Source organism: Numida meleagris, chromosome 3 (genome assembly GCF_002078875.1).
Source record: "Numida meleagris isolate 19003 breed g44 Domestic line chromosome 3, NumMel1.0, whole genome shotgun sequence".
In the NCBI taxonomy this organism is placed as follows: Eukaryota; Metazoa; Chordata; class Aves; order Galliformes; family Numididae; genus Numida; species Numida meleagris.
In genome coordinates this window covers 25,266,427-25,289,209 of record NC_034411.1, presented here as the reverse complement: position 1 = coordinate 25,289,209, position 22,783 = coordinate 25,266,427, and the positions used below count along the sequence as shown (strand labels likewise).

Sequence of the window (22,783 nt, the reverse complement as noted above, 5' to 3'; positions counted from 1 at the left end):
CTGTCTCCTTTTATTGATGAATTACTACTTGCTTAAAATTTTACTCTTCTTAGTACTCTATTTTCAATTCTGTTTCTGCTCTAATTTTACTGTTATTTTGGTGATATTTTCTTTCCACGCTAAAGGATTTTTTGGAAAGTTTTCAAATTCTGCAGAAAGCAGCAAGCTTTGGAGGGATCATAGGGTAAAACTTTCAAAATTACTCTGCTAGGCTGGTCTGGCTACACTCTTTAATATCACCTCCTTTCTTATTTTAAAACAGTGGAAAAAAAATGATCAAAATCCGCAGGCGCTTATGCAACCCAAAGTCATACAGAACTGGCTGTGATCCTGAGGCTAAGCATGCCATCTAGCGTTGGATATTGTTTGTCTAAAGTGATGGGTTAATTAATTTTAACAATGTTTACAATATTCATAATATACCCTTCATCACTTAGCCATCCCACACATATATTAAATGCAAGGATAACCACTGGTAATAATTTTACACCTCCATCATGTTTAGGCAGTATGTGTGAACAGCTTGTGAACAACTTGTGTATGGAAGCTGCTAATCAACATCCAGTAACATCAACACACAAAGAATAATGAGACTTGTGTCTTGGAAATGTACCACTGAAGTGGTACATTTCAATCAATACAGTTACTCAACTTGACATTACTGGAACTTGAATATACTGTGAACTTTGAGTTGATTCCTTATTTTAGGAAATCATCTTCTTTCATCTTCTTGAGGTATTGCTAAAAGGCTGGTATGAATGCAGGCCCCGCATGGGAAAGCTGATTACGGAGAGAGAAAAGAGGGTAATTCAGAGGTTTGTTTAGTGTAATAAAACAGCCCTTCTATTAACTGCAAAGTGATTTCATGCTACGTATTATCCTCTGTAACACAGAATGCTGCCCCAGAAAAGTTGTTCAGATTGCTATCCTGTGGTGCTGTACTCCCACCACTTCCCTCATGTCAGATCTAGTGATCCCACAGCATCAGATATTGCTGGGTCAGTGAGTTGATCCAATTGAAAACTAACTGGGGGAAAAAAAGTTTCCTATTAGATAGCCACCAAAAAGGACACCCTGCAGCCCTGCTATATCACTGATCAGAGGCTGGGGCAGGAAGAGCAGGACATAATTCAAGGAAAATTACTCCTTTTAGCAGCAGCCCACAGTTCAACTGGTATGAGAACAAATAAAACCACACCAAAGAATGTACTACTACAGAACAAAGTATTCACAAATTGGTGTGAGATATTTATCTTCAGGATGCATAACACATGAGGGAAAAGGAGTAAAATCTATTTTGACATGCAAATATTAAAGTTACAACTACTTGCAATATAGAAAAAGTTACATTTTGGGGATGTTTAAGCTGCATTCTTTGAAGAAAAATGCATGCTTCTTTAATAGCAAATTAAAAGATAAAACATATTTCTTCTCAATAGACATTTTATTCCATTTCTTTGAGTTTTTCTCGGCCCTAAAAATGCATAGAACATGGATGTGCAACCTTTTGTCTTGTCTGAGCTACACTAAGTGAAGAGAAATTGTCTTGGGCCACTTAATATATAATGCATTTAATATATATAAGCAAAAAACTTTTTAATATTTTTATTAAAACATAAAAAAGAGCAACAAAAACATAAAACCAGTAGGATATTTGACCTTGTTTTTGTGAAGCTAATGCTTGCTTTGATGGAAGTGGTTGCAATTCTTAGTGAGTTCTCATGGTGCTCATTAGAGATTTTTGTACATTATATTTTCAAGGATTTGTTCACAAATGTATGCACTACCAAAATGCAATGACGTGAATAAGGCAGATTGTGAAATGAGGGATATTTTTCTCCGGTAAGAGAAGTCTCATAGAAGTCTGATAAAGAGACACGATAAGATTTTTGAGTTGAATATCTGATTGTAACTCTACACATTCCATTTCAAAATTCACAAGTAACATATTTATGTTGACTGAAAATGAACTTACAAATGTATGAAAAAATTGATGTTTTTGTGGCAATCTTGAAACTTATTCTCAAATTCCTTTATCAGAACAGAAAGCACAGCTGCTTATTTTTCAGTGTTCACAGGATTGTGTTTAGCTGATGTATGAAAATGCATAAAACTCCTTGCCACATCTTGAGCTTGCCATAATTTATGTTTCATTTTGAATGCTTTTATGGTTTGAAACAGCACAGATTAGTTGATTTTCACACTGAAAATGCATATTTAACTCATTTAAATGAGCGGTCAGATCCACAAATCTGTGAGACATTTTTAATCTTCATGTTCTGGTACAAATTTTCCTTTTGATTCCATAAATGACTTGATTTCATTTCTCAAATCATAAAATCATTTTAGCATTTTACTCCAACTCAGCCACCTTACTTTAGAAAATATTTGGTGTCCCCATTATCAGCATCCATACATTTAAGGAACTCCTGGAATTGGTGATGATTCAGTCCCTTGGCCTTTACGAAATTCACAGCGCTGATGATGATTTGCATGACATTATCCATTTTTAAAACTTTCATGCATACATTTTCTTGATGTACAATGCAGAGACATTTCATCGCACATGAACTGCTGGCAGCAATTGCGTCATCTTCTACTAATCTTACAAGTCCCTCCTTTTTTTACCAACCATCACCAGGAAGCCATCAGTAACTATACCAGATACACTGACAACGGTTAAAGAAAACTACTTTAATGTAATTTTTACTGCTGCAAACAAATCAAGAGTTAGTTGTTTCTATTAACAGCACCAGAGAAGCCATTTCTTCAGTGTCTTTATATTTGTTACCAATACCTCTAATAAAAATGGCAAGTCGAACTATGTCTTTAGCATCAGTATTTTCATCTATTGCCAAAGCATAACATTTGAAATTAGCAGCTTTAATCTCCAAATTTCTTTTGATAGATTTTCCGGTATCTTCAAATCATCTGGTGATAGTCTGGTAAGACAAACTGATTTTAGAAAAATCCGTTATCTTTTTAAATCAGGACAAATTATACCTGCCATGCTTTCCATACGTGGATTAATAATCTCATAATTGGAAAATGGTTTTGATTTTTCTGCAAACAGATATGCTACCAGACCACTAGCTTTTATAATAGAGGCTGAGTGTCAACTTAAAAAAAAATTGGTTGAGACAACAGACCTTTTTTTCAGTTCCACTACATTGTCCTTAAGAAACATTCCTTGATATGCATTGAATTTGGCAGCATGTTTTAGCGTATAATGACTTGTCAAGCTGTAATCTTTGAAAACTGACAAAATTTCTGTACAAATTAAGCGTAGTGCTATATTATTTGTCTCGACAAAAAAATATTCATCTATCCATTTTTCACTCAACATTCTTCCTTCACCCACAATTTCTCTTTTTTCACATTCTATTTTCTTTTGAGACGACATTAGGTAGATTGAAATATTAGTATTGGCAAACACTGTGTTTTTCTCACCAAGCGGCACAAGTGCATGGAGCATGTAATACACACAGGTTTCACTTCAACTATGTGTGTGTGGCAGGTGCAAGAGGTGGAATTCACACTGCACTGTGCTCTTCCCATGTCCTGGTTTTAGCCAAGACAGTGTTAATAACACACAGATGTTTTAGTTGTCGCTGAGTGACAGGCGCATGTCCAAGGTTGGCCAGGCCACTTGGTGGGGAAGAGCAGCCACCATGATGGCATGGCAGCAGCAGGCAGCATGAGCTGACCCAGGCCACATGAGGCCCGTGGATTGGACATACCTGACATAGAATATTAAGAAGAAGGTAAATAGCATCACTTCTTTAGTGAAGAACGTCAGTTTTGTTATCTTCAGTTCAGTGTTAACCATCCAAGACTCTGAAGCTGAAAGCAACTGGAAACATTAAGAGGCACTTATTTGCAGAGTTTTCACTTATTTGCAGAATTTGCAGAGATCTCTGGATTTCAAGAAAAACACCTCTTTGCAGCTAAGAGAGAACCCACAGCTAAGCAGTGCTCAGCCTAGCCAGCCTTCAGGAACAGGCAGAGTGCCAAAACCAGTCCCTGATTTGGCTTGATGTTTCTGTGTGCCCTTTCCACAGCAGTGATACAGTTCAGAGTTACTGTTTTTAGTAAGCCTGAATGCCAAGGTCAAGTAGGCAAGGCACAACAATTTGTAATGCCCCTCAGAGCAAATATTTCTGAAGCATGTTAGAGCAGGAGAGCTCTAAGAGCAGCTCATCTCCTTGGGAAGAACTATTTCAGACTTTGATGTACAGTAAGGTATAGGACCACTGTATCTTCACTCAGTTTCATCACCAATGATCACACTCATAATTCTAAGACCTTATTGAGAACTCATTTGCACTGAATACTAATATAGGTATAATAGCTAAAAACTGGTGGGAGTATTTTCCGGAACAATGCATCTGCCAGCAAAAATCTTTGAAACAAATCCAAGCCTAACTGAGCAGCTTCTTCTCCTTTCCTGAAAAAAGGGACTCAATATGATCAGCTACATCTTTTCAAATGAAAACATTCGGACTCTTTTGTTTTTACAGACTTTGATCCAACGTTAGAAAGGTAGTGATTTCAGTGAAGGTAAGCTCTTAAATAAGACTAGGGCATTTAACTGCCTTTGAAGATACGCGTTAGCTTTTGTGAAGGAATGTACTTGACAGTCTGAAGACTATAAGCCTGCTTTAATGTCAAAAATAGAACAAACGCACCATTTTTTTTTACAAAAACAACAAAACTACTTTGCCTTCTTGCCTGAACATTTTGTTGCAGGAATCACCTTCAGCTTTACAATGAAGCTTCTTCCCATGTAATTTTGCTCTTCACTTCCACTAAAAGGACTAGTACAGGTGCTTAAATTATAGCAGAGGACTTTGGCTATGATGTCTGTTGGACAGAAAAGAGACTAGTGAACAGTTCTCTAAATACTAACAGTCACTACCAACTTAAAACCAGATCCTGCACAGATGTAGCTCAGTTGAAATGAATGTTCTACAATCAGAACACTTGATCTGACGACTGATTTCATCCCTGATTCTGCAGTAGTCCAGATCAGTCTGCTGAGACATTCAATCCACCTGCAAAAACTTGCTTTTACCCTGAAGAGACTCACATAACTCACTTAACATTTCAATCTTAATTTAAACATACACATTCAAAATCTATACGTTAAAATGTGTCATTTTGATTGTAATATATTGAGAATTGAATTGCCATTTTTCTTTAGGCATCCTTTAAGACTATCCTTTTAGAAACACAAAACACCTCTCCCCATCAACATCCTGAAGCACCCTACATCTCTCTCGTTATACTTCGATGATAAAATACTTCATGTCCTCTCTATTACTTTCATGCTTAATGGCATCTCAATGAAAGAAATGACACCTTACAGAATTAGGACCCAGACTAGCATCCCTTGGAGGCTGAGTTTCAGATCATTATTTCTGCTGACACTGTGCAGCTGTTGCAGAGATTTTTTTTTTCATCTTATTTTTTTGCCACAGAAGTCTTTAGCGGGAAGAGGAAGGCACGGCTTGTTGGATTGCTGATGTAACTGCAGCTGACAGGTGGGTTTCAGGGAACTCTCTGGGGCCATGGCCTCTTTAGTGGTTTTACCACTCTAAACTCAATTACAGTGGAGTTTCACGCTCCACAGCAAACTCCAGTCCTTTTTTGATAAAAACTCTACAAAGTAAATAAGTCATGATGATGATATGGGTCTACCATTTAATATTCATTGAAGTACATATGTTTGAAAATTGGAAGCAGAGTTTAATCCATTTTCATATTTATATCAACATGAAGCTTTAAAAAGGATATCTTTCCTTTTCTCTGAGAATCCTGACAATTTCTGGTCTGACAAGATATAAAGATGTAAAAAACTCACTTTGAATATAAGGAGACCCACAGAGATTTAAAATGCAAACCTGGAAGTATGTGTATTGAATCTATTCACTTTTGTTTGATTTTCTGTTTGATTGAAGTGATATGAATACTTCAAAGGATCCACAATGTTTGATTCTGCTCATGTAATTTGCTCACAATATACTTTAATTGCAAAGTGCATTATTGGTGTATCATAACAGGTGGATAGATTTTATAAGGGACTTAAACATTTATGACAGATTTCTACTCTCATTTAGACCTATTAGGAATAACTTTTCTGTCTTTAATACATTAGAAGTTACAGCAATCAGCAGAACTTGGTTGTGTTCAGCTGTGACAGTTAAATAAAAACACGCAAAATGAGTAGCCTATATGAGAACTACAAATAAGCCTACAAAATAAACAAAACATGAGTTTCCACTTCAGAATTACTAATTCAGAAAAAAAAAAAAACCTACATCCTCACGTAGCATTAAGTTTAATCATTGTAATATCAAAAAGTTTTTCCTGCCCCTCACTTTCTATTTCAGAACGCTAAAAGATAAATGATCCTGGTGAAAAAAGAGTTAACATAATCATGTCGTCCTTTATTTGACTGAATGTTTAAGCATGGTGCTACGGCTGATGGCACCTTGTTTAATAATGCAGCACATTGCTTCCTAAGGGGACAGGGCTTGATTCGAAAACTGAATATGGTGCACTCTAAATTCTCTTCCCTGAGGAAGGCTGACTAACTGATAAGTGCCATGAGCTAGCGCAGGGACTGATTCTGTCAAATCAAGCTCAAATGGAAGGCACAATGTAGACTCTTCTCAAGTCTTAGTGAAGTAATTTGAGCAGACGTTTGTGACATTAGACAGTGCATCAACTATGGAATACTGTAAAAGTTCACTGTCTTACTACAAGGTGGTCTTTAGATGACAGGATAAAGAAATCAGTGCAAATTTGTTAATGTAACAACTTGGAAAAGCATGCTAAAAATGTCACTCTATTGGGATATGTGCTAAAATGTATAGGGAAGTGACTGTCAGTTGGGTTTCCTTTAATCCTTTATTAGAACTCCTGTAAAGGGCATAAAAATAGATAAATGTAAGAAACACGACATTTTTATTAGTTGCTATCAATGACCTAGACTTTTGGTTTTCCTGAAATGAGAATATTCCAATAGGCAGCTGAAGTCCCTGAACATCTTGTCTAAATGAGGACTGAAGAATAAAATTCTTTAAAGCCAGGAAGAAAATCATATAGGCAGAGAATCAGGCATAAATAGTAGACTAACTTTCAACAAAACTACAAAAAAAAAAAAGACAGAAAAATAATAGAAATACCTGAATAAATAGAATGGAAAACGGGAGAAAACAAATTTATCACTGGTCAGTCATGCTTGGCTAATCTCCTGCTTTTCTTCAAGCAAATAATTGGTTTCAGATTCTCCAAAATAGAAGAAAAGTATCTGCCTGACTTCCAGTGAAAACTTGACAAATTGCTATCTGAGAAAATTAAAGATGTAGTTATAAAGAAAAACATGGTTGATAAGAAAACGATGAAAGAAGATGTAACAGCAAACAATGTTGAAAATAAGCATTTCAAGTTGGAGAGAGTTTACTAGCGGGTGTCTTCCAGGAAAATTCTGAAAACAAACTCCGTTAAAAGTTCTGTGACTTCATCAGAGAAGTAAAAGTGTGCTGATGACAGTGGTAGACAATGCTCAGTTGAAAGATGCAGCAATACAGAAAGAATCAGCGCATCTTGGAAAAAGACATGATGACTGGAATAAACTGGAAAGAAATTGTATAGAAGACAAAATACAAGATTACATGCATAGAAACTAACGATAAAATCTTTGTTTCAAGATGGAAATTCATCAGCTGGGTAAAGAGCAAGATTCTCGCGTAATCGATGATCAGAGGAGGAGTAGCAATTTCAATCTGACGCCGCAGGAGAAAAGCAAATGTTATCAAGTTGGTATTGGATGAGGTTTTTCTGTCAAAGAACTATCAGCATAATTTCTCAACACAGCTGGTGAGACCTTACATGAAATTCAGTCTCATATTCCAAACTCCATTTTAATAGTTTTAGGTACTATTTAAAAAAAAAAACAAAAAAAAAACCAGCAGCTTCTCCTGCCTATTTTGCAAAGCTACCAATTCCTTGTAGGTGTCACTGGGAGGTAGGAGCAATACTTCTCATTTGAAGGAGTTCAAACATACTGCAGGATCAGACTCTTAAAATGCCTTTACCTTGAACTGGACTGGTGTCCTGATACTTTCCTCAGTGCTATTTACGTCAGGGCAAAATGTGATTGCTTCAGAAATGGAAATACTACTAATGAGATTAATTTTAGTTCTCCCACAAAGCAATATAAGCTCTGTAATACTACTTTCATGAGTAGTATGCTCTCAGGTACAATTTAGGCCAGAATTTAAGAAGTGTCCTCAGCCCAAAGTACTGGTAATATGCACGTAAATGCGTTAATAATCTTCTATTAACGAACCACTGAGTAAATTTTCAGAGGGATGCAGCATCAGCAGAACTTTACAATCAAAGATATTAATGGCATTAAATAAGTAATTTGAAAGAGAGATCCTCAGCCACCTTTTGGAGTAAAAATGCAAGCACTTCCAGTGCAGGTGACACTGAGAAGTTTTGTAATAAACTCATTCTCAAGTTTTAATTCCTGGAATTACAAAAGTTTACCATGCAAAAATGTTTGCTTTTCACCACCCTGAGGATCCTGACCACTTTTAATCCAGGCAGGAGTCAGAAAACCATACAACCTCTTATGAACGGGACAGATCTATACTAAATCCAGCCTTTCTATTTACAGAACGTATTACCTTATTCCATGTGAATAACAAATACACTGAGAGGAGGTGAGGGTGAAGGAGGGAGGGATGATCTATTAGCTGAGTCTAATTATTAAAGGTCTAACTCAATGTACCTACAGAACTGATGGTCATCAGTGGTAAGCTGCAACACAATACTTTTATTAATACAGATACTGAGTCATTTTTGTTTTTAAAAATTTATGTCCTTTTCAGATATGAGAAAAGATTTTCTAAAAACATACCTGGAAAATTTGGAGTGAACATATCATTAAAACATAAACTGTCATCAGTTGTTTCAGTAAGTCATCCTAAAGCTACATCCACATATGATTGTACATCATTGCAAACTAAATGTCAAAATATTTAGTGTGGTACATTATACAAAAATTCTGATAATGTTCACAACAGCCCTTCCTAGCCAAACTGAAGTGATTTTGCTTGATATCCTAAACATACTTGTAGATTGTCACTCATCTTCCAAGGTAGAACTGAGTAGAGAATTGACAACAGTATCGTAAAACCTTTTCCTCACGCTTCCATCAATGTGATAGTGTAATACCAAGAGAAAATAGAAGCATCCCAAGTCAATGCCAGTTGCTATCCTTGAAGCATTTTGATTTAATGACTCCACATCTCAGCCTTCCTATTTTAAAAATGTTGATAATATTCACACCAGCCAGATGTTGTAATGCTAAATTTACTACTGTTTGTAAATGCTTTTAGAGCATCCAACTGAACAAATGATAGATATGCAAAATAGAACATCTTGTAGCTATTTCTCTTAGACAATTTCTGTTTAATTTATATAAGCAGAATACTGACTATCCTCAGATAATTATTCTCAAAAAACTTATGTTGACTATATATAAAATAGATTTTTAAAAAATATATAAATGGAACTGCTTTGGCTAATAGTCATTAAGTTAGTATAATGTCCTCAGGTTTCTTTTTTTTCCAAATAATACTAAATTGAGAATATAACAGATACATTCAGCCTCTGTTATGATGTACATGCACTGAACATGCACATGATGCATCTATTACACAAGCAACAAGCCCACTGTCATCATTGTCTCTTCTCATCTGCTGAATATTTTTAAAGCTTTCAAAGTGTGTGTTTGCATTCAACCTCTCCCTTCAGGTTTTGACATTTAAGGTACTGTTAACTAATTAGCACCTGGCTTCTGCTTTATATGGGCACTTGCACTAGCCTTCCACTACTCATCACACGCAGACTCCTCCAGGAATAGCAGCAGAACCAGTTGTCCCAAGGCAAACTCCTTACTCCTAAGCCCACACTCCCAGCTCCTCCTGCCACCACTTTCCCTTGCCAGGAGGTCGTACTCCTTGCACTGGTCAACAACTCTTTTAAATTCAGAAAAGACAACTGTCTTCTGTAAAGAAAATCGATGACATCTCACTCTCTGTGTTGATGCTGTGAAGTTACCCACAGCAAGACCAGTAGTAATGAGTATCTACCTATGGTCAATTCTATTTTCTGGCCTCAATACTGAGCCCCCCCACACCTACGTTTAACAAGGGCAACAAAAAAGACCTCCAGAGCCCCTGTGTGAACACATGTGCAGGTTGCTCTTCGTTCCTGAAGACTGGTTTTTGACTGGCAGCAAAAATAGCCAGCAAGTGGAGACTGTCTCTGCTTGGAGCTGGAAAGCAGTCCGCTGCAGATATCTTATTTGAGAAGGCTGAGGGGGAACCCAATAATGAATCAGAAGGAAACTAAGAAAAAATAACAGATTTTTTATTCTCCAGTCCTATATATTTTTGCAGTGCAGACAGGCAATGACAGATGTGAAACCCTGTGAACTAACCCCAGGTGCTATTGACTTGGTACCCTACTGCTTAGTTTTCTCTAAGAGTGAATGAAAGGCTGAAAAATGGCAACACTTGCCAAAATGTTTGCATTTTTAGCCTTGCTCAACTATCTTAACATTTGTACCTCTTTTCTTCCTCTGTCCTATCCTATGATTAGATTACTTTTCTCCTTGTTGTACGAGAATTCAGTAGAGTACTCTGAAACGGAAGGGGGAGTATTTATGACACTGCTACCAGTGAAAGCAAGCAGCAATTGACCAAACATGCTATACATCTACGATCAGCTGTAACACACTGAGTGAAGGGGTCAGCCCTTGATCTCTTCCTGCTGCCTTACTGCATTTCCCACATGCATTAACTTTGTTGACAGATTCCATCCTTCACATCAGCTAGGGCTGTTATCTCATCCCTCAGGCTACTCTCTGGAATACTTCAATCAATTCTTTGTTTTATTTTTATTTCTGAAAGCCACAATACCACTGTGGCCAGGCTTTTTGTGCATGTAATTGAGTCTTCCTATAAACCTAAATCATAGCTCCTCATTTTAAAAAGAAAATAAATACAAATAATTAGACAGCGTAAACAAGATGAAACCGTCCCAAATCCTCCAGCTTTACTTTTGATCACATTTAGCGTGTCTACACTATATCTCACTCTTCCCTATTTTCACCACTGTCCAGCTGCTCTGAATGGCTTTCAACCTTGACGCCAGCTATCACAAAAAGAATGTCAGGTAGCAACTGGTTTCAGCCAAAGTCTACAGCAATTCTTACTGGCATTGCGAAGCTTACTTTAATTCACAAGGGACTTAAGAAGCACTGAGATGGCAGAGATTGTTGTGGCAGAAGCAACTGGAAAATGTCCTGAGATTGAAACACAGACATATTAACATCACCCTTGTGAACGCTAATGACTTGCACTTTAAAATGCCAGAGGCTCATACTGCCAGCTAAAACAAAGAAAAAACACATTTTTAGTCTCCAAAGACTTTAGATCTTTCCAAACTCTGAGGGCAAATTCAGCCATAATGTATTTTTGCAGTAGAGCAGGGCAGCTCATGCATGCCACTGGGGGAATCATTGCCTGGAGTTGCTGTAGGCAGTGTAGTCGGTATAGCTAAATAAAACAGCAGCTGAAAGCCTCTGAGAGGTTAAACCAGTAATGAAGCATTCTATAATGCAATGCAATCAAACCTAAACAGTTTGAAGGCATATCTTACTGATGCTCACAATCCTTGTCTTTCTCATTGAAATGTATTTGAGGAAGAAAACCACCGAACAAAAGGATTTCTGCAAGAACTTTACGATTTAAGTTGACACGTAATTAGAAAAATATTTTAATATTTTGATGAAGTAACAGTGTCCTACATAGAGATTTCCAGATGGAGAATTCTTTTAAGAGCTCAGCAGTAATGGCAGATTGGAAACTTTCTGAAACTGTAAATGTTTAAAGAGCTCTCTTGAAAGAAGCAGAAAGGTAACAGGAAAGGAGGAAAAACAGATGCTGACGATGAAAAAGGGTAGGAAGAGACTTAAAAGAAAATATTTGGTGTGTATATATATATATATATAGTACATCACTGGAACTTACAGAGAGAGGGAGAGAAAGTACATGCATAAGTTCCAGTGGGAAAATAAGAGTAGAATAGGAAAAATACAGAGGCAAAATTAATCCTCAGCATAAATCTAATGACAAACCAAGTCCACAAAACTTCAAGTGGACTGGGAAAAACTGTATTTCCTTCTTTTTTTAATTCTTTTTAATATGCAAAAGAAAAAAATTCTACATTTTGTTTTCATTAAAAATGCAAGCCATGTGTACTTATCTTCCTGGATTCCATGGATGGCTAAGCAACTGGCAGAGTAAGATTTGTATGCTATATGGATTGCATTAAACCTGAGTAACTGAGAAAGTAATTTACACCTTGCCTAACTGAAAATACATTTTCATCTTAAGCTAACTCATGTTTTAAGAGTTTTCTTAGGGACATAATCCTACCTCAAAAAATTAAACAATGCCTTCTATAAATTTTATGATAAAACATAAGAACTAAAATAAAAAGGGCTTTTAGTTCCAAATTAGTTATAGTAATTCTCATAGTAGAAAGAATCTGAAAAACAAAACATTGTCAAAATCAAATAAGAAAGTACGATAAAAGAGGCAAAAAAAAAAAAAAAAGATAAAGAAGAAAAACTTCATATGTTCTTCCCTGTATCAAATATTCATAATATCTGTAAAATGCCTGAGTGAAAACTACTCAGTGAACTTTTGGGTGTGTGCCCCACAAACACATAGGCATGTCTCTCTCCTTACACACATTTGAACTTCTGGCTGGACCTGTCAAATGAGTGGCCAAAAAGATGAAAGGAAAATGTGAAATTTTGAAGTTTATAAGCAGAAGTTAAAACAAAAGCAAAACTCAAAGAACTTCCTACCAAAATGAGAAAATTGAGTGTAGTTCAGGTATATAAAAAAAAAGAAAAAAGATGCACAAGACTGAAAACAGACAAAAGGAAATAATTCTGATGGCTAATGCTGAGGTGGAAAAAGTAAGAGACTGACTCACAAGACCCTTGACACAGGAGACAAGCTGCATTCCTCTTTTGACCGATCTTGCAATAGGTATAAAAACTTCCTATTGAAGTCCTGATACATTCTAAATAATTCCCTGTGTATTTTCTAATTTGGAAAGAGTTGGTGATGCTAAGTTTATTTATCAAAATTCCTTTAACCTTTTGTATATTTCTCTGCCTGAAGCACTGCCCTTGCCTTTCCCCCATGATTTTCTGGGTCTACACAGTAAAACTGAAGGCTAATGTTCATTCAACAAGAAGCATAGCCATTAGGTTGTACAAACAACCTGAAAGAATTTCAGTTGGAAAGCAGGAAGTGTCTTTATTTTGATGTACAGTTAAATATAATTAAATACTTTTAAAAATTTGTGTTTAACCTGATAGTCATGTTGCTAAATAGACAGTAGTGAACATACTTGTCTTGGGTGTGGTTTTATGGCGTTTTTTTGGTTTTTTTTTTTGTTTTGCAAATGGTGACTACAGAGTACCTGCCTAACAGTAAGGCACGGCACCAGGTACTGGCCACTGAGAAGTCCTAAACAACTGAAGATTATACAGTGTCTTACCCTCACACAGGACAACATAAGATGATTTTTACCAAAGCCAGAAACCTAGCCCACTGGATATCCAGAGATACATCTGGTCTCTTGGATTCAAACTTTCCAGAGACCTGATTTAGCCTGAGGCTCCTTCACATGAAGAAGTGAGGGAAGAATCCTTCCGTCTCAGTTTGCCCTTCAAGTTTACAAACTTCGCCATACCATTTAAGAACTGGTTATTTTGGTTTTTCCTTGTTAACATTTACTTAGTTCAAATACTATAAATATGTGGGAAGAAATACTTACTGCGAAAGATGCAATAAGCTTTTTCCTCTGAAAAAAGCAACTTTGGTTTCTTTTCTTTGGTACTTTCTGAAGTAGAGAAACACTCAAGAAACAAAATAGATTAGGAAAAAGTTTTTCTCTCAATTTTATTTAAATTCAGATTCAGTGAAGCACAAAATTCTTGTTCAAGTCGCTGATAAAATAAAATAACCAAGAAGTGTTTTGTGTCTTCACTGGAACATACATTTGCCAACAATAAGCAGAGGATTTTGTGAAGTGAACCAATATTTCTAGTAATTCTTTCCACGCCACTAAAAATACCATCTGTTTTGCATGTTTTTGGTTAGCCACACAAGTTTAAAGAAATATACAAATATTTTTATGCCACAGTAAGTGATTTATTAGACAAAATATGGAAAACTAAAAGGGATTTTTCCACTCCTTTTTTTCTTTCTTTGCAGAGATCACTTGTGATGCAAACTGGATGTCCAAATGTACTTGAATGCTATTTTATCTTGATTTATCCAGACATATCTACCCTGTGGGAAACACTTGAACTTGTCCAGCCTTCACACATTGCAGCAATGGGAAAATATCAGCAACACAACTCTTGTTGCTGAAACAGGTTATTCTCCCCAGTTAAATGATACCCACTCAAGTCATCCTAATTGAAGTTTCTTTAAAAAAAAACTGTTTGATACAGTCTGCAACATAAAACGACAAACATGGAAAAAGCCACCACTTACTCCTACTTATCATAAATGTATCTGCTCTTTTAAACTCAGCAGCTGTGGACTTCAGGAGAAAAAGGTTGGTAAACAAAGTCAGGAGAAAAAAAAAAACAGATTTTCCACTAATTTAATCTACCAAAAAATCCTCCTCTTTGAAGAGAATATCCAGCAAGTTGTCCAACATGTAAAAATTTTCTGCTTGACTGACACTTGAGTTCCAAATTTTGTTTTGTAATACAATCACTACTTATGCTTCAAACAAAGTTTTTTAAAAAAAGACGATGTTTCTGCCCTGCCTTCAAAATTGGAAATATAATCCTTCAGCTAGAGCACAGCCATATCAACACATTATTTGTCACTTAAGTTAACCATTGGGGCAGAAATGTTCAGTAGGGATGATGGAAAAATTAGCAAGGAAAGAAAATGATCTCAAAGCATATCAGCTGCCAAAAGAATTAAGAACTTTTTCCATCAGTGACTGATCTCTTTTAAGAGATGCTTGTGCTCTGCCCTTCCAAATGCTTGTTTACATCTCTCATGATAATTCTGTCTTCTCAACAACTTGAGTTTGTGGCCTTAGTCTGAGAGAAGAGAAACAAACCAGAAGATGGGATCTTTCAAGACTATTTTGTTTTAGAAGCTACTTTGGTTATTGTTCATAAAAGTAGCAATTGAGCTGCTATTTTAGACACCCATATTATGCTAGAATGATGTGAAGGAAACAAAGCTTTTTTTTACACAAATGAGCAGGATAAATGCAGCAGTGCGTCATGTTGGTCCTTGGCATATATACCAGTGAGGTAGACATACATGAGGCCTACATGTACAGTATGCTTATGCCAAGGGATTTAGCACTCATTTTGAATGTTCGTGGATTAGGTTTTGCAGGCTATAAGTGGCCTTTAGATTATCCTTTTTAGATCATATATGACTAATTGCCCAACTTCTAAAATATATGTATATAATAATTGAGTAGCCATTTAAGATAAATCCAAACATCTGTAAAAAAATCTCAAAAACTTCAAAGCAGGAACCTAGACTTCAGATGCTCTTACTAGATCTGTCTTACATCCAGAATCCTAAATTTTTTCATTGTTTGCAGTAGGAAGACAATTGGCAGAAACAATCTGCCAGCAAGCCCACTGATATTCAAAACACAGCATAAGGATTCTTATCTAAATATTTCCTAGTTCAGCTAGCAATCTACATGATCTCTGAATCACTCCATCCCTGTTTCTAACCAAAACATAAAGCATGCATCAAAATCTGATGATTTATCCCTTACTGGATCTACAGACAGCTGAAATAGTTGTACCATTCCTAAAACATCTTACCACTCACCACTCCAGCACCCAAAATAGCCAAACTCCAGGACATGATATTCATTGCAGTATGCCCACAGTTCAACATGCAAAATAAAGTCAACAATAGAAGAAACATAATGTGATGCAAGTGCATCTGTATCTTAATTCTTACTTTGTTTTCTTATTTAAAAGCAAAAGATGAAGGACTACTAAAGATATGACTGTTTGCAGTTTTCAGAAACATTACAATATGCAAATTCCTCAACTATGATTCACTACACCTCTAAATATACCTTCTGACAAAACCAGCTACCTCAACTTCTCTTGTTATGCAGCTTTTAGAAAAATTTCAGATGTGACCCAGTTATGTCACAACCATTTTCAAATTGTGATCCTTGAAAACTAACTGTATAAAAAAAGTACCTTCTTAGTCATCAGATCTACTCCCCATGGATAGCCAGGATAAGATCTGCTGACTTGGTTACAAAGATAAAGGCTCTACTACTTATTACATTTTCTACTAACCTTGCAAAACTAACACAGCTGAGAAGATGAGGGAGCTAAATTCTTTTGCATCTTCAGAAGAAATAATTATTTTACAGTGCAGTACAACTCCAGAAGTCCTAAGAACATCATTGAAGACATTGGGTGTGATCAAATAAAAGCAAAACAAAAAATAAAACAAACCACTTCTGCCCACAGAAACGTTTTAACTAACAGGTACATTGAATAAGGAATGAGTCTTGGTTCTTTGTTAGAGATTAAGTCACCACAGGCCATTGGAATAGAATTGGTTTACATAGAAGCCAAACATGCTTTACACACACATCAACAGAACACTCAAGCAGCAATTTGCCATTAAAAACTGCATGTTATCCATCCTTCTACAGTTCACAGGTTTGCCATTTTAACAGGAAACTAAGACATTAGCCTACTTTTCCCAATATTTGGCTCTTTTATTTTTTCCTTACTACTTAGTTCCTGTTCCAATACCTCATCTTGACTTCATCATTACACCAGACCCAGAACAAAGCAAAACACCATGCCGTATTGCTGTACTGTCAGTACTATGCATTCAGGCTTCATTAAATCATGAATTTGGCTTAAATGTAAGAAAACCTACAGAATGGATGAGGGGAGCTTTTTTGCTGGAGCAGAGAGAGGGAACAGTTGACACTTGAGAGACCAACAGCAACAGGCATTCCAGCAATAAAACTTCATCTCAAAAGTGAGCTGATCTCAATTTCTCTTCTCAGACTGAAGTTGAAATGAGGCATTAAAAGTGTACAAAAACCTCAGCAAGCATGAATTTAGACTTAGATTTTCCTCCCTGTTGCAAAGCAGCATCTTTACATACTGATATGTAGATAAATACAAAAATACCGAGATCCACAGAGAACCACGTTCAACACTATTCTTCTGCCTTTCACTGCCTTAACAGTCATCTCTTTCAGAGGCTCTATCCCTTAAGCCTGAATCGCTTGACTGAGTTTAGGAAAGAGGCTTAAATCAACACATTCAGTTCTGGAGAACAAGCAACAGCGAAACGCCATTTTATATCTCAAGACATACCAAAGACTGCATGTTCTTCATGCCAGGATTTCTATGCACTGCCTAAAATGTGAGGTTATCCTTATTCAGGCATCAGAAATTAAACTAATATTGATTCCAGCAATGCAGACAGATGTCTCACCATCTACTCAGTTCCATGACCTACCTTCCCCCAAAGTCTCCCAAATTATACTCTGTATGGCAAACTTTACTGATGGCCTATCTCCCAGTACAAATGCAGCCATCACACAAATGTGGGAAATTACATGGCCTCTCCCCGTTGCACAATGCAGATCACATAGCACACTGAATTGTGACCTAGGTGGGAGGATGGATGTTCCTATCTCACTGGTTTTGCCTGCACAGAGCTGCTTCTAGATGTAGGTCAAGTTAATTCAGGGAGGATCAGGACAAGCAAAAGCATCAGAAGGTTAGCAGCAGAAAGCTCCCATCTACTGTCACCATCACCACGGCAGATTCGCCTACTCCATCAGACAGCTCAGACTAGGAGAAGGCACCTCTGAGACTCTCGAGGGAAACACAGGAATGACCCTGCTGCACAGCCTGTGGATTTTGGTTCTTTTTTTTTTTCCTCCAGAGATTAGCTTCTCATAACCATCCTAATATGATAAAAGCAATCAGCCGTGATCCTTGTTATCTTTTTACTCTCTGACATGCAGCGGCCACATCCAAACTGCCTAAAGGCAACAGTCCTAGGCCAGCATTGCTTCTCCTCACTTCATGTTGCAGTTACGCAAACAACACATTAGAACTACTGTGTGTCCTTCTATGTTTCTTCCACCATTTCAAAGGCATTTTGACAGAACTTGATTCATTCACTCCAAAGGGTTTTAGTGCTCGTGTTCTGGATATGCATTTATAGGGTGTATTAATCTTTGCCTTTTTAGACATTCAAAAGTCACCTATGGAATAGGCTATTTTTTTAAAGCTACTTTTTAAATATGGACTTCTATTTGAAAGAAGGAAGAATGAGTGAGAAGAGCTCTAGCTACCACATGTTACTGTAACTCTTGCTTTGGAAATTCCACGTTGTCCTTCAAATAAGTATTCAGCCTTTATGATTAAACCACCCATGGAAGGAGGAGGAACTTTCCCACAAGCTCCTGCAAGCAGTGTGTTTTCATCCACTACCTTCAGTATCAGCAATCATTCTGCAGCCTTTGGCACGGTTTGGCCAAAACCCTTTTAAATCCTCCTACTCTCCCAGCTCAGTGTGGCCCTCTCCTGAAACTTCCTTCGATGCAGGAATTCAATAGCAGACACAGCTCCAGAGCCCATAAACAAACCCTGGCACTGCTTAATCTCCCTGGGGAGAACGTTCTTGCAATATCAACAATGAGAATAAATTCCCTAGGAAGAGTGAATCAGGACAAAAATCTCGAAGGTGCAGGCTGTTGAGAAGAGAAGGACAGCAATAAAGTAAAGGACTCTCCTATGCCCTAGAAGTTATGATTGAATTTACTGTCTCTTTTTTGAATCTTTATAGATATGATGCAGACCCTTGCACCCATTAAGTGAACTTCAGCAAACATGATTTCTTAAGTCTGATACTCCAGGTATAACACATTTTAAAATTGATTCCTTGGGATCTCCTTTCCTTTCCTTTCCTTTCCTTTCCTTTCCTTTCCTTTCCTTTCCTTTCCTTTCCTTTCCTTTCCTTTCCCTTTCCTTTCCCTTTCCTTTCCCTTTCCNCCTTTCCTTTCCCTTTCCTTTCCCTTTCCTTTCCCTTTCCACATCAAGGTGTACTTCCCTCCTGCAGCAGAATCTCATCTGTGATCTCACTCAGTGGAGGCTGTTCTCTTTCAAAGTACAGCATTGTTCTTTACTAATTCAGTAACAGTGAAGTCTCTGTAACAAGAACTAATCATTTATTATGATGATCAGCTATCCAGATGCTTCATCTTTTCCAGCTCTATCAGAAGCATTGTAGACATATTTGTTCTGCCTTTAGAGTGAGCTCCCGAATCACTGGAGCTCTACTTGTAATCAAGCTTCATGAGCAGGTCCCTAAGTCAACCTAAGCATTAGCACATTAGGTTTAAGTTTTGATTTAAAAGTTCATCTTTCTCTCCCATATTAAGCTTAACTCTACATTCTACAAAATATAAATCATACTGTGTTAGAGCAAAGCCCATGGTAATTACCAAGGTTACAAATATTGCCTTTACCAGCTCCAATCCGTACCTCAAAGCCTGACTACGAGAAATGCTGAGCACCCAGGACCTTCTTATAAGCAACACAACTGTGCTTTTACAACACTGAGAAACTGGTCCCTCCGCATCTGGGTGAAGAGGCACGTCCTACCATGGAAAGCATCATAGAGAACAGATGAGTGTAATTGATTTGATAAAATCAATCTCTTTTGATGAGTAATCTGCCTGGAGTAGCTATTTGCAATCCACAGCAAAAATAATTGCATGTTTTCTTGTTTTTTTTTCTTTTTTTTGCATGAAAACAAGCTCTTAACATCTAAGAACCCATCCAATTCACTGATTTATAATTACATTTTAGGAAGTAGCTTTAATTCATGTGTTAAGATGAAACATCGATACTGATGACGCTTTAGCAATGCAAACAAGCTCAGGCAGGGAATTTTGTGAAGATTCTTCCCCCTCTCCCTCTCATACCTATTTTTGTCCCAAACGGAGGAAAGCAAGGAGAGGACAACATTTCAAAGGCTTTTATTTTTCTTTTTGATTAAAATCCGGACCACGCCTGCCCCCCACGGTAGCAGGGTTTAAAGGAAGCTTACGATCAACAAGCGCAGGCTGAGACACCTTTATTGCATTTGCCCGCCACCCGCTGCGTTGCACCCAATCCCCAGCAGGTGAACCCGGCCGACCCCGCCCCGCCCCGCCCCCAGCCCCGCGGCAGCAGGGCCCCCGAGGCCACCCCCGACGCACGCGCACACCAACAGTCCCCTGCCAACCCCCGCAGGCCGCTACAGGGGTGACCCCTGCAGGGAACATGGCTGCTGGCGCCGCCCCCAACCACTCTGCCCACGTGACTTCCTCCTCCCGGAGGAGGAAGGGCGCGCTCCCAGCCACCGGGCTCGTTGGGGTCCAGCCGTTGACTATCGCGGAGTTGTACGCGGGGCTCAGCAGAGTTCACTCTCTTACACCTCTCCCCTGTCCCGAAACGCGACCGTCCCCGAGGCCGCTCTCTTTCTCCTTCCTGTTTGCTGCAAGAGCAACTCCGAGTTCGCTGCCGCTCCGCCCAACTCACTGCAGGGTCGGCGGAATGTTCCATCCGTGACAAACGCAGAGTGGGGGTGAAGCGGGAAGCGCGCGCATGCCTCGGCGGGCCCATTCCAAGAGCGGGGCCGATACTCCCCTCTCTGCGAGGAATGGTTTCTTCCGCTTCCCGTCGTTAGCGGAGCGCCGGATTCTGGTCGCCCTCGTTGCGCATGCGCAGCGGCGCGCGCCTCACGTGTTCCTCTGCTAGCGGCGCGCGCGGTGGGCATGGCGGCCCTGCTGAGCTCCGCCGGGCGCCTGCGGGCCCTCTGCGTGCGTCTCCGGCCCCTGCTGCGCCCGCCCGCCCCCGCCGCCGCCAGGTGAGGGCCCGTCCCGATGCGGCGCGATGGCGGCGGCGCGCTGAGGCCTGCGGGCTGGGGGCAAAGGGCGCGGAGAGATGCTGTGCTGCGGGCCTGCGGCTGAGGGGAGAGGGAGCGGGAGGGAAACGGCCCCGCGGCCCTTCTAAGCTTCTCTAAGCTCCTCGGTGCCTCGTGGCATGGCGTGGCCTAGCGCCGGTGCCTTGGCTCGCGATGGGAGAGTGCGCGCAGGCGATGTATGACGTCCCAGGTTTATTTACAAGCACTGATTTTTTTTTTTTTTAATCCGTGAGAAACAGGCTGCCCCGAGAGCTGTGGGTGCCTCATCCCTGGAGGTGTCAGGGCCAGGTTGGATGGGCCCTGGGCAGCCTGAGCTGGTGGGGGCAGCTCTGACTGTAGCACAGGGTGGGAGTGGGTGGGCTTTGAAGCCCTTTCCAACCCAAAGCATTCAGTGGTTCCGTGGTATTGACGAGAGCAGCATTTGCATTCTGTTTTTTGGGCATTCTAGTTGCTGTTGTAACTAGCCATAACTAATTATGATAAGAAGGTAGCTCTTTCTGCTGCTCATGCTTACGCCCACAGGTTTAGCATTGTTTTTCATACTTCACAGCATAAATGTGTTGTTACAACCATGTGAACACCTGTGCAAGTTTTTTTTTTTTTTTTTTTTAAAGTTAGAGGTTACTTCAATGTCAACAGGTTCTCAAAGTGTGTCAGTGGGAGTGAGGTCTGTTCATGGCTCCCGAGCTCGATGGGACTGGATTCTTGGTTTCCAGTCTAAAATAGCAGGGAGTGGTTGGAGATGCCCAATAACTCATTGTGATTATAACTGTATGTATTATAAATCATTTTTAAAAGAACACATGTAACAAATTAGAAGTTCAAGTCAATTTTTTCCAAGGATGTGAATGCTTCCTATATTTTTCCCAGTGTTTACAAAAGCTGGTAAACGTCCAGAGCAGGTAGATAGGAGAGGGATAGGATGTTCCCTGTCATCCCTTTGCCTACCATTCAGAGGTTGGTTGGTGTCCCTGTGACCTGTGGAGTGAAGGGGCACAGGCAGCTGGGAACAGCAAGATTTGCTTGTTGTCACTGGAGATATCTTCAGCAGCTCGCTCTGCAGCAGAAATGTGGATGGGAGCGTGGAATTGGTGTTTGAAAAAAGCATCAGCATGTAGATTTAGTAAGTGACTCAGCTCAGCATTTCCTTTTCACTAAATGTGCAAATCATGCAGCTGACAATTTGATTTGGTGTAAAGTCTGAGACTGAAAAAGTTTCAAACATGCACAGTGAGTATTTTGAGTAGACATAGCAACTCTACAAGGACGTCCTTCTGCCTTGTCTTGTCTGTGTCTTCCTACTGTTCTGGTGGTCTCTCTTAGTCAATGCTACTTAGTACCAGCTAGAAACTTTTGCTGATCTTTTGCAAAGGACTGGTGAGCTTCAGAGCTGTGAAGAGGGAAATAGAAATGTAGAGGAAGGACAAGGGGACTGGGGAGGCATGTGCTGAGGGACTGGCAGCAGCACCACTAAGTTACGGAGTACCAAATCATGCATAAACTTTTCCAGTTGCGCTAGTTCAGCTCATTTTTGTTTTTCTCGACTGGAGGCTAATTTCCTAGATAGCTTGTTGCAAGAAGTAATGTTCATGGAAATTCACATACCACTTAACAAATACTACTTTTTCATTTCTCCCAGTTATACT

General features: G+C 38.9%; 1 protein-coding gene and 1 long non-coding RNA gene across 3 annotated transcripts in view; both read left to right on the top strand.

The window, feature by feature from the left end:
- The window catches only part of LOC110396867, a 64,137-nt gene extending 48,538 nt beyond the window's left edge, over positions 1-15,599 (top strand). The window contains exons 4-6 of one of the 2 annotated variants that reach the window (XR_002437323.1): positions 5,481-5,543; positions 7,716-7,884; positions 8,904-8,988. This is a non-coding gene — a long non-coding RNA (uncharacterized LOC110396867). Of the gene's footprint in view, positions 1-5,480; positions 5,544-7,715; positions 7,885-8,903; positions 8,989-14,381 lie in introns of those variants that run through there. The other variant, XR_002437324.1, reaches the window with a different exon arrangement.
- The window catches only part of LRPPRC (leucine rich pentatricopeptide repeat containing), a 90,692-nt gene continuing 88,834 nt past the window's right edge, over positions 20,926-22,783 (top strand). The window contains exon 1 of the mRNA XM_021390609.1: positions 20,926-21,080. Coding sequence (XP_021246284.1) covers positions 20,989-21,080 — 92 coding nt within the window. The 5' untranslated portion in view covers positions 20,926-20,988. The remainder of the gene's footprint in view (positions 21,081-22,783) is intronic.